At 33.2% G+C, this 12,686-nt stretch overlaps 1 protein-coding gene across 1 annotated transcript in view; it reads left to right on the top strand.

Annotated features, from left to right (window-relative positions):
* Nucleotides 1–12,686, top strand: part of PRR16 (proline rich 16) — a 272,756-nt gene that overhangs the window by 107,212 nt on the left and 152,858 nt on the right. Inside the window, 2 exon segments of the mRNA XM_082621216.1 lie at nucleotides 11,689–11,751; nucleotides 11,754–11,786. Of these exon segments, the coding sequence (XP_082477342.1) occupies nucleotides 11,689–11,751; nucleotides 11,754–11,786 (96 nt within the window).

The raw sequence follows: 12,686 nt of genomic DNA, 5'->3' as shown, positions 1-12,686 counted from the left end.
TGCTAAATAAGAACAAGACAGATAAGTCGATTTCACTTCTGTGCTTGATGGAAATATATTTTCTTATTGATAGGGGCCTAATCTTTTACTATTTAAATTTTAAGTCAATAGAATAGCAGCACACATCACTACACAACAGAATTAAGAACACTTTGCTAATTTAGGGAAATGAAGAACAGGGTGTTTCTCTTTGGTTAAAAATGAAGTTTAATTTTTGTTTGTCTTCCCGATGATCTACATTTCATTGAGAATTTCAGCTACAGTTCAGGTTAGTGTTTCAAGCTGAGCATATGTTTCAGCCTGAACATAGTGTTTCAGGTACTTGTTAACACATTACCTTCAGTTCTGGGATTCCTGTCATTTTGAAGTTTACTCTCCAAGAGGAAACAAAATACAAAAATATATTTCAAATTGATTTGTACAAAATAATCTTGATTCTGAAATGTAATATGTAAAACAACTCTGGTATTAAGATATTTATCTTCCGCTCTCCTTTATTTTGTTCTTTTAAAAAATATTTGGACAATCTAGTCCTTTTCTCTATGTCTAACATAGGATCCTTATGTTATTTATACTAAAACCCAGTTCTAATAATGTTATTTTCTAAAGAGAAAAGTCCTAGTAAACACCCTGGATTAGAATCTTGGCTCTACCGTTTCCTAGCTAAATTATTTAGCCTCTCTGGGATTCAGTTTTAGCCTCTGTAAAATAGGGTTAATAGTAAAACCCACTTTATAGGGTTATTATAAGAATAAATAAGCTTTGTATTTTAAAAAAGAATAAAAATTAAGCTCATTACCTTGATTTTCAAGGCCTATTACTAATTTAAAGACACTTTCTGAAATGTATCTTCTGCCTTAAAAATGTATGCTCCAATTAACCTGGAACATGCCTAATTTTCTGAATGTTGGCTATTAGCTCCAACTTTCACACTTTTGCAGATGCTACTCTCTTTAATACCTCTATCTACTTTGGCCTTATCAGAATCTATTAATATTTGATGTAACATAGCCTATTCTAAGGATAATATCCACAAATTTTCAAAATATAGGAATATCCAGCACCATACAAACTTTATTGTCACTACACAGGCTTAGTCTGAGGCTATGGATTTAGAGCGGTGATCCTTAGACTAACTGGCCAAAAGGCAATGAACGAAACTGGATCTGGTTCTGAATTTGCCTACCGAAAGGTACCTTAAAACTGATAATAGTTTTCCCATATCCATATAATAATTATGTCCTCTTTCTCTACTCAGAAGCATTTCTGTGATTCATAGTTGATTTATTTGATTTCATATCTAGGATCATCAGCTAGTTCTTTTGTAAACACTTTATTGAAATACGATTGACGTACATATTTAATGTATACAACTTGATGATTTTGGAGATATGTGTATATTTGTGAAACTGTCACCACAATTAATGCCATAAACATATCCGTCACCACCAAAAGTTTCCTCCTGCCCTTTTTATTTATTATTATTTTTTGTGTGATTAGAACACTTAATATCTACCCTTTCAGCACATTTTTAAGAGATACCTTTACTCTCATGTTCATTTCAGCTAGTGTTTTTGTTCCATATCTAAGACACGATTTTCAGAAAACACTTGACTGTAAGAATGTTTTCCTCTCAATAGAATATAAACAAATGATAAGTCTCAATATCAAATATTCTATTACCTTAACAAGGCCTTGTTTCCCAACCTCTCCCCAGCTGTATCCTTTGAGAGCCAGCACAGGTTCTTGATTCCTCCCCTTCACATTCTTCTCTTGCCTCTAAATGCCCATGGCAGTTTGTGCCTGTGTTACTATAGTCATTTGGTCTTTTTGTTTCCTGAACTTATTCATACACTTGACTTGTCTCACTAAGAAATAGTGAGTAGCTAGAGAGGGGTTTGCCTCATCTTCCTGTTTATCACAAGTATCTTGTCAGTAGGAGTTTTTAAATAAATATTTTATTTTATACTCACTCTGTAATTATTGATAATACTTTTATGTTCATTCTATAGTGACTGATTCAGTGTTCAAGTTTTAGAAAGTTTTACTTTTCTCAGAAAACTTCAGACTTTTGAGAGGTAGCCAATATACCTAGAATTCTTAGCAGTTAAAATTGATGCTTGAACTGTTTGGGGGCCAGTTTGAAGTCAGACACATCTGTTTTCATATCAGTATGTAGCTGCTTCTAGATCTCTGACCCCCCCAAGTTCCAGTTTATGTAATTGTAAAATGGGGAAGAATGTAATTGTAAAATGGAAAAATTGTGAAATGGTTTGGTGAAGGCAGAACAAGGCCTTAACTATAAATTCAAGTTACTGGCTCATAATGAACATTCAATAAAGATTAGGTAGAGACTTCCCTGGTGGTCCAGTGGTTAAGACTTCACCTTCCAATGCAGGGGGTGAGGGTTTGATCCCTGGTCGGGGAGCTAAGATCCTCCATGCCTCGAGGCCAAAAAACCAAGACATAAACAGAAACAATATTGTAATAAATTCAATAAAGACTTTAAAAATGGTCCACATCAAAAACAAATCTAAAAAAAAATTAGCTATTACTACTATGAATAAAAATGAGTATATATATGTATGTTCATAATTATTCATAACAGTTCTGATATATAGTAGTGCACCATGAAGAAAGCTTCTCTGATCCCCATCTGTTGTATATATTTTGTATTCTTTAGATTTAATCTAATAGTATTCCAAACTATTCTAATACCAATCTAATAATAGTATTGTATGTTTCCTTTTCATAGTAAGTCCTTGATTAGCAGAGAATATATATGTGTATCCATGTATTTCTCTTCCTTCACCTGTTACATTCATTGTATTAAAGACTGTATAAGTATTTTTATAAATGGATATAACCCTAGATCTGTTTTTAACAAATGGATAATATATCTCTGTTTCGCAGTGTTTTCGGAACTCTATGCATTGTAAATTATCTACACATTATAAAGTGAAGTGTAAATTGATTTTTATTTAGTTAATTTAACAAATGCAGTGATTGGTTTTGGGGGGGTTTGGGGTAAAATCAAATAGTTTATTTGTTCATTTTTTGTTTGTTTTCTGAATTATGTGTATAATTACTTCCTTTTGTACCATAATCACCTGCATAGTCTAAGTGTCTTGGGTGTATAACTAATGTTGGTTGCTTCCAACTTTCATGATTTTAGAAATTGCTATATAATATTAGAGTAAGAGTAATTTAAAAATAGTGAACTCATAGAGATTAATAATGTTGCAAATAAATTTGCATAATAAGGGTTTAAATTAATTATCTGGATTCTTTAAAAGAACAAAATAAAGTAAAAGTTTTAGAATGGTATCTTCTTCAAGAGACATGCTAAAACATCTTTGCAAGAGTAGCTTATGTTTTCATTTGATGTGTTTAAGAGAAAAATCCTAGGATTGCTGTCATAGTCTTATTTCTTATGCAGTACAACAGCTTGAATCTTTATATGGTATTCTGGACGTCTATCACTTTCATCATCAGAATGTCTGAGAAGATAAACTAGCATAACCATAACCATAAAACTCTGTTATAGTTTTAGCATACATAATGATGAATATGTCATACGACTCTTCTATAAATTTTGGTAACAAACTTACCTCGGTTGACATCTATATGCTGCTTCCAAAACACTCTCTTTCAAACATAAATTTCAGATCAAAATACTCTACTTATTAACATGAAAAATATGCTTGTATGCCTGGGGAATGAAATGCAGAATAACTCTTGGAGCACAGTGGATGCTTAGTAAATGTTCTTGACTAAATTGATGGTTGACGACCAAATTGTAAAATGCTATATATTCAGGACCAGCCAGTTTGTTTTCATTTTGTTTTGTTTTGACATATATTGCATCAACCAATATACTATATTTTTATGAAGTGTTGAAGTGTTTGAATCATAGTAAGTAATAATTTTTTTATATTGTGACTTTAGGAAGACAGGCTTCTGGTAGATGATGGGACCATAATCTTTTGCAAGGGTTTATTTCAAAAGTAATTTGATATATTACTGGTCTACACATTATGTATCCTTTTTTTTTTCTTTGCTGCCCACTCTCTCAGTAATTCACTCTTAGGAGGACCATAATTTATTGTTTAAATGAGACAATATATCTCTACATCTTAGCTAATATTTAACTTTGGATTTTCATGATAATGGTTATTACTTTATAGGGCATGTGGATATATTTTGTTATGTTGTTAATATTTTATTAATATGTTTCCCATATAATATTCCACAATCTCAATGAAAAATGCTAACTTCTAAAGATATATTACTCTGTTTTCTGGAATAGCATGATATAATTAAAGGTAACCTCTTGAACAGTTACAAAAACCTAAGATATCTACTTTATGATTTCCTTTTAAAATTACTAACTTGAGAAATCATTTTATTCTCAAAGAGTCTTAATGTGAATACGAGATTTCCCTTTAAGAATCTTATTCTTTCACCAATTAGTGTTTATCTTTCATATAAATACTTTAAAGAGTTCTAGGTCTCTAATATTGCTTTATCTTGACAGCAGTCCTAACTCAAAGAATTTAGCTTTGCAACTTAAGTTAACTCTTAATGTTTCCATCATTAAAAATGTATTTCCTGTCAAAATGTAGTATTTTTAAGTACTTTTTTTAAGTGGAAATACTCATAGTAAGGTCAAAGATTGGCAGCTATTGTGAAAATTTAAGAGGTTTCTCATCAATGTTAAGGATGGCTTTGTTCTCAAGTGTCAGCAATTACTTGGCTTTGCTGAACTGGCCATTGAAATATAGAAAGTCTCGTGACTTGTACTTTTATCTCTCTATTTACCTGTCACATAATAGGCATAACAGATATCACACTTTTTGATCTCTTGTCTTTTTTTTTTAATCCATTGGCCACTCTGACTGTTTAAAGCTATAATATTGATCTATGCTCATGAGATGTGAGAAGGAACCTGCTGGAGCTTTTAGGAAAGTTTCTTCTCTCTTCCTACATATGGTACCTGAACTTTATCTGGACACTGTAGTACAAGAGTGTGAGCTCTGTATACCTGCCTGAGGGTGAAGTTAAAGCACTTGAAGTGAAGATGCATGATTTTCATTAAACTAGAGCCTGATTATGCTGAAAAGCCTAGATATTTAGCCAAATTTGATTTAAAATTTTATAAAAGTTTTATAAATAAAATATCACAAATACCGTTTATATCCCCTGGATAAACCTTCTTAATCCCACTTTCCTTTTTCTTGTTCTCTGTACCTAGATATAAATGAAATCCTGAATTTGGCGTTTATTATTATAATGTAAATATTTTCTGTATTTTCTCCATATGTACAAATTTATACATAGTATGGATAATTTTTTGAATTCTGTCGGATTTGCATCATATGCACTTATTGTGCAAATAATTTTTCATATAATGTTCGTTTCTTGAAACTTCTGGTTATAGTTTATATATTTTACTGCTGGAAATTATTCTATTATAGAATATAAAGGGCATTCCATTATAAAGATATACCACAGTTTATTTATATACTCACCCATTGATTGGCAGTTATAGTTTTTCAAGTTTTGTTATTAAGGATATGAAAACGTATTTAATTAATATTTAATCACTATTTCCTCAATTACAAATATTCATTTGCCATTTGGGTTCTCTCATTTATTAAAATTTCTGTTTACATAATTTACATTTTTCTACTGGATTATTCATCTTTTTGGTATTGATTTATAGAAGATTTTTTTTACTATAGTTGAGTGCTAGTACTTTATAAGATACATGTTTTGAAAATATCTATTTCTATTCTTTTGGTTGTTTTGAACATTGTTTATAGTATCTCTTGTAATTTTTAGTCAAATTTATCACCATTTTACTTTACACTTTGTGCTTTTCAAGTCTTGTGTAAGAAATCCATTTATATTTCAAGGTCATAATTTTACTATTTTTTTCTAAAATTGCTGAAGTTTTGTCTTTCATGTTTGAGAAATCAACATAGATAAATAGGTAGATAGATTAGATATAGATATAGTAAGGCCCAAAGCAATGTATATCTTATCAAATTATTCCCCTCTTCTCTCTAAGTGAAATCTGAATTACTCAAAATTTTTAAAAAATGTTTTATTTGGAATTAGATACAGGTAACAGATGTGTATATACTACATTACTCATACGATTAAAAGACAGAGTAGTACAAATATTCATTTTTATTATCTGAAAATCTTTACTCCATTTTCTTTCCTGTTTCCCTGGGCTATTTCTAGAATAATGGTTTAAACTGGAGGAAGCTTCCACAGTTTCAATTCTGTTACTGTGGTCTCAGAGTTACATTTTTGCACTGTACTTAGCTTTCCAAATCTCAGGCCCCACAAAGAGCTAGCCACTTTGATACTGAGGCCTGTCCTCTGCTTTGCCCAAATTCCATAAATAAGGATGTTTAGCCTCAGATAATACTTCTACAGTCTAATCCCAGATGTGCATGGCATGTATCACAAGCCCATTTTAGTACCTTGAACAGCTGTGCTGCAAAGAGAGGTGGAAAAGCAGTTCCTCCCCATTTAATGTATAGATTTGTAGGGGAGTAGGTTTCCTCCATTGCTGTCCATCTGTTTGCTAGTGCCAGTTGAATAAACTCCCTTGCGCTACAAAGGTAACTGGTTCGAAATTCAACTGCCTTGAAATAATCTGTTTCAAAGCTGTACTCTCCCTTTATTTAAACCCTGAATGTCTGATGTGGCAACATGAGTTTTTAGTTTTGTGGTGATGTTAACTACAGTTTATACATACCTTAAAGTGAACAAAAAAGTTTCAATACATGCATATTATTTGATTTGATTCTTTTAAAAAATATGCTATTTTGTGTTCTAAAATGCTTATAGTAAATGCAATTCTTCTATTGCATTATTCAGTGAAATATGCATGTACCATTACTTCCACACAATCTTAAATTCTTTTTAGTATGAGTATGAATGCATGTATTTTTTTAATTGAACACTGAGGTGGCATGATCATATTTTGAACCTGAAAGCTCACATTTTCATTTTATCGAAGTGATGGATTAGTTAAAAGATCCCTCTGTACTGTTTTCTGAAACTAAATTCTTATTGAAGAAAGATATATAAGCATTGTGTATACTTTGTGAAGATTATGGGAAAAGCATCCAATTAGCGTGTCAGCAGAGACTGAAGGGCATATAATGCTGTTATTTACCCATGAATTTACACATGGGGCATGGATATAACACATCCTGCCCATGTCTAAATACAGCGAAGGAAATTAGTAATTAAGCATGAATTTTAAAACAAGGATCATATTTTGTTGTTTAATTGCTGGTTTTCTGAATAATCATAAAATGCACAATTAAAGTTAGTATTGGTATTTTCTAAATGAGAAATATTAGATCATATGGTTGGATTTTATCATTGTCTTTTTGGTAGCACTTAAGCTGAAATTGGTTTAAACTTGAAAGTTTATAAATTTATTTTTTTTTCTATTTTCTTCTTTCTCTTAAATCTTAGAATATCAATCTTAAATTGTCTTAGGAAAATTCTTCCTTTTTTTTTTCAATTATTCTATAAGCATACTACTAAACTTCATGATTTAAATCCCCCAAAGATAATTCCAAATTATTTACGTGAAAGCTATTTAGACCATGCATTTTACCTTCCATTTAGGACAAAATAAACAAACATAATCCAACATTTGAATATTTTATTCAATTCATATGATTGCTTTATATGTATGATCTATTATTTAATTAAGTTCAGCTTTTAAAATATATTTATATTGTAGGCTTTTCTGTGCAATTCCATTAAGTTCTTTGTGCAATTCCAACAGCATAGTGATATGCTGTACTTGATAAATAGTTTTTCTTTTAGGCAGTAATACATCATTTAGGTGATGGCTATTAAAAATGAGACTGAACCTTACATTTTAAGTCTTTATATCCAGACACATGATTCATTTGAGAAATCTGGACTGAGAGTCAATAGCCCTCTGCCACTTAGCCTCAGAGGTGAAATTTAATTAAGTTTGTTCAGCAAATAAACAAATCTCCTTTGATTCTTAGATTCTGGTGCTAGGAAGATGAGTAAGAGTTTATCACTTCCCTAGAGGAACTTTTAGTGCAGCCAGCTGCATACTGATTAGAATTTGAATGGAGCTTTCCTTAGCAAAGTACTCTCACACAGGGATTCAACTGATGGATATTTGTAGATAGTGGATTATGGGTGTATGTTTGATTCCTAGATAAATCTCATGGTTTCATACAGAGACATCTTTTTCTTCTATAGCCAGACTGTGACCCTCTACATGTGACACATTATACAAATGTATGATGTTGATCATAAGGGAGACAAGATAATGTGACAAGCTCAGTGTAAAACCCATAATGATTCGTGAAAAACTTATTCAACATACAGTTCTTATACTGTGGACATTTTTGCATCTTGCCGGAAGGATAAGCAAATACTCTAGGCAGAGTTTCCAAAACAGATTGTGGATATTGATTAATTCTGCAAAGGCCAAAAATGTAAATGCACATTTGTCAAGAATTCAGGTTTGGTACTCTTTGCTCTAACAAATTCACATCATCTTCTGTTATTTCCCAATAGCTGGATCCAAGTATAAAGTTTAGACATTTTCCTTCTAGAATGGGTAATGATACTCTGGATAACTGAAATACAACTTGATGATTTACTCCAATATTTACCAGATAATTTTCAAACCTTTTCCATTTTGCTCTTACCCTAGTCTGAGACTGTGTCTGAAATACATGAGGGGAATGAAGGAAGGACTTGTTCAGTTTGTATTTGGCAGAAGAGTTTTGTTGCTGAATAAGGCCACAAGTTATGGCTGGAATGGTTTGGTAATAGTTTTTTCCAGTGTGCAAAGCCAGACAGTCTCTGCCAAACAGCAAAACAGAATCTATACTGTCAAAATGGAAAAATGGAAAAAGTGGTAGCAATTATGAAGCTGAGGAATTCTGGCAGCACACTTAGAATTTGGCACTTGTACTTGGCTGTGAGGAAGAGCGTATGGGCACCAACTATTGCAGCTTGGTCTGCTGCTGTATTGCCTGGAGAATATTTGACCCAGATTAATGACAAAGCTTAGGTGCTTGGTTCAGAATTCTTCTTCTTCTTTTTTTTTTAAATTTTTATTGGAGTATAGTTGATTTGCAATAACGTATTAGTTTCAGGTGTACAGCAAAGTGAATCAGTTATACATGTACATATATCCACTCTTTTTTTGGATTCTTTTCCCATATAGGCCACTACAGAGTATTGAGTAGAGTTCTCTGTGCTATACAGTAGGTTCTTATTAGTTATCTATTTTATATATAGTAGTGTGTATATGTCAATCCCAGTCTCCCAATTTATCCCTCCTCCCCTTATCCCCTGGTAACCATAAGTTTGTGTTCAACATCCGTTACTCTACTTCTGTTTTGTAAATAAGTTCATTTTTACCCCTTTTCTTCTTCATTCAAAGTATTCTGAGAACCTCTATCAAAAAAGATTTTGACATGCATTGTTGCTGCAATGCTCTTCCAATTTAATAATAGAAATGATAGCAAATACTTATTATTATGTGCTTTAAAAAGTCTTAAATCCTTTTCAGGTGTTAGCTCATTTAATTTTCACATTGACCCTATGAATCAAGGTGGTCCATGAACAACATGGGTTTGAACTGTGTGGATCCACTTATATGCAGCTTTTTTTTCAATAAAAATGTACTACAGTACTGCATGATCTGTGGTTGGTTGAATCCACAGATTCAGAACTGAGCAAACAGAGTGAAGACTGTAAGGTTGTATGGATTTTTGACTATAAGGGGATGGATGCCCCGAACCTCCCAGTTGTTCCAGGATCAACTGTACTTTTTTTACCTCCCTTTCAGGGATGAGAAAAAAGAGAAAGTAGGGGAGTTAAGTACCTTGCCTGGGACCACCATACTTCTACCACCATTCTCCAGTGTCCTGGTGTGAAGAATGAAACAGTAGTGTTTAACAGAAAAATCTCTATTCCTTTCTGTAGGTCCTTAAGGCTCTTTTTTTTAGTGTTTCTTTGGGGTAAATATTTCGGGACGAGGAGGTCAGAACAGAGATGCATAATTTCCATCAGAAGTGTTAATATAGAGAGGCTAATTTTTATCACTTCTTTGCTTTTCCTCTGCAGCATTATAACTTTATGAATCTGATTTTTGACAACATCATTAGGAGTATTCATGTAGATTTAATGTGAAATGTGGTTGGAACATTTGATTGTTCTTATTTTTGACTGTTATCTTTGTTAAATGTTTGAACCATAAAATTTTTCAATATTAAGTAACAAAAAGTGCTTGCATAATACTATTCATTAGGTTTTTTTAAATTAGTGTTTTGCTTCCAAACTTTATAATTCATTATTAACCAAAATGTTTCCTATAATCCGTGTATATGTAATAAAAATGTGGGTAGGGATTCTGGGTGTTTTTTTTCCCCAGCAACTAGAAGTACTCCTGGCATATAATTGGTGCTCAGTGAGTATTTCATAAATTGGCATTCATTATGAATGGATGATGTTAAATGCCTTGAGCTTATTCATATGTATAATTTTGCTTTTTCTCTACTACATTATCAAGGTTCTTACTGATGAAGAAAATCAGTAATAGCACAGGAAGCAGGAGGAAGCTGAGAAATGTGTGCCCTCATCTCAGCATTCCTAGTACTGACCAAGCATAGGGCTCTATAAGTAGTGAGAGAATGAGTGAATGATTGTGCAAACTGAATGACTGAAACTCCTGCCCTTTTAATTATACCTAGTTTGAACATGTCTCGAGTACAGCAACTGCAGTGTTTGGGGAACATATTACCAAAGGCTTAAGGCAGGAATGAGGGACTGCACACTTGGAGACTGAGTGTGACTCATGGACATGGGCTCAGTACTTAGACCTCACAGGCCCGGGGCTCTGTACTCACTGTTCTCTACTTAGAGTCCTGACAGTGTCACTGCCAAGAGATCACTTTGCCTCTGCTGAAACCAACTCTGTGACTCAGGTTTAGTGTAGTCTTTGGTTCCCATTACTTACTGTAGTTTCTCTGAGGTTGGTTCAGCCCACTGACACCTCATACAACAAGCCTAGGTTTCCTGAGGCAAGGCATCCCTTCACATATTTGAGGATGGCTCTCTCATTTCCAGAGGCTACTGTATACCACCACACTACTGGGGGGTATTTGTATCAGTTTTTGTGACATGGTTGACTGCCCCTTCTCTTCCTGATTACTGTTCCCGGAGATGGTCCTTATTTGTCTATGTTAATGATACACTGGGCAGCAATACTAAAGCAGTATTTATTAATGAAGAAATGTTAATCTCAGGAAAGTTCCCACTGACTTGCTCTAGTATTCTGTACTCAGGAAGAATAGATGCTCAGGGACAGTTCTTGAAGACTTGATTGACTGACTTATCTATCCTGCAATTCTTATGTTTTCATTCACGTTATGTAGTCCTTCACGTGCATTTCCTCCATATACATGCTTTACATGTTAACTCCTCCTCTCTTCCATTCATGTGTACATCTCCATCAGTACAGCCTATTCCTTCATACTGACTAATGCCCCACCCCCTCTTCATCATATCCTGCACCTGTTCAGTTCAGTGTGTTTTAGAAAGTCTAAAGTAAATATACTATTTTTAAAAGTTCTCTAATTTTTTTAACAGAAGCTCCATAACCTACTCCCACCTCCCCACATGATGAAACAGGGAAACAGTGCTGCAGGCAGACAGTGACAACAGGACACCAGGAAATGCCCGAGAAGGTCAGCTCTACTTTGACATGATGTTTACAGGAATTTAGACAACACGTAATTGCATTTCTAAGACACATGCAAGTCCATTATATAATTTGTTATTTGGAATATACACAAAAGTTACAACTGATAATTAGATCTCTTTGAATATTAAAATTTTTAAATAATGACCATAAATAAGATGATTAACAATCACATACTAGTTATCACCATAAATTGTCATATTTCAGTCTGTGTTGTATGTTTAAATTCCATAAAGGGAAATACATATAATAATATCATGAAATTCAGCAATGTTTTCTTTGTAAGGCTTTAAAAATATTCTAAGGAACATTTATGGTGTTTTTAAATTGCAAAATTGAACTTCCAAGGTGTCAGAATTAACGAGTTTGTGTTAAAATATCCATGTTTTCTATGAACAAAACTAGTTTACATTTTGATAATTTATATTTATTAACTATAGGAAAGTAATGTTTCACCACTAAAAAAACAACAAAATTATATAAATGATATGATTATTAAGAATCAAATATTGGGTTTCCCTGGTGGCGCAGTGGTTGAGAGTCCGCCTGCCGATGCAGGGGACACGGGTTCGTGCCCCAGTCCGGGAGGATCCCACATGCCGCGGAGCGGCTATGCCCGTGAGCCATGGCCGCTGAGCCTGCACGTCCGGAGCCTGTGCTCCGCAGCGGGAGAGGCCACAACAGTGAGAGGCCTGCGTACCGCAAAAAAAAAAAAAAAAAAAAAAAAAAAAAGAATCAAATATTGAGTTAATGCTCATTTTTTTCTGAAAAGTTGATTTGTGGTACATAAAACTCATTCATAATTTAGGGATAGTCTTGCCTACACCATATGTGACCATAAGAAGGACAATTACTTTTAACAGATGTGTATTCCTAAAGTAAAAAC

Source organism: Mesoplodon mirus (assembly GCF_964341445.2).
Source record: "Mesoplodon mirus genome assembly, chromosome: 5".
Lineage (NCBI taxonomy): Eukaryota > Metazoa > Chordata > Mammalia > Artiodactyla > Ziphiidae > Mesoplodon > Mesoplodon mirus.
This window is presented reverse-complemented; position numbering and strand designations above follow the sequence as displayed.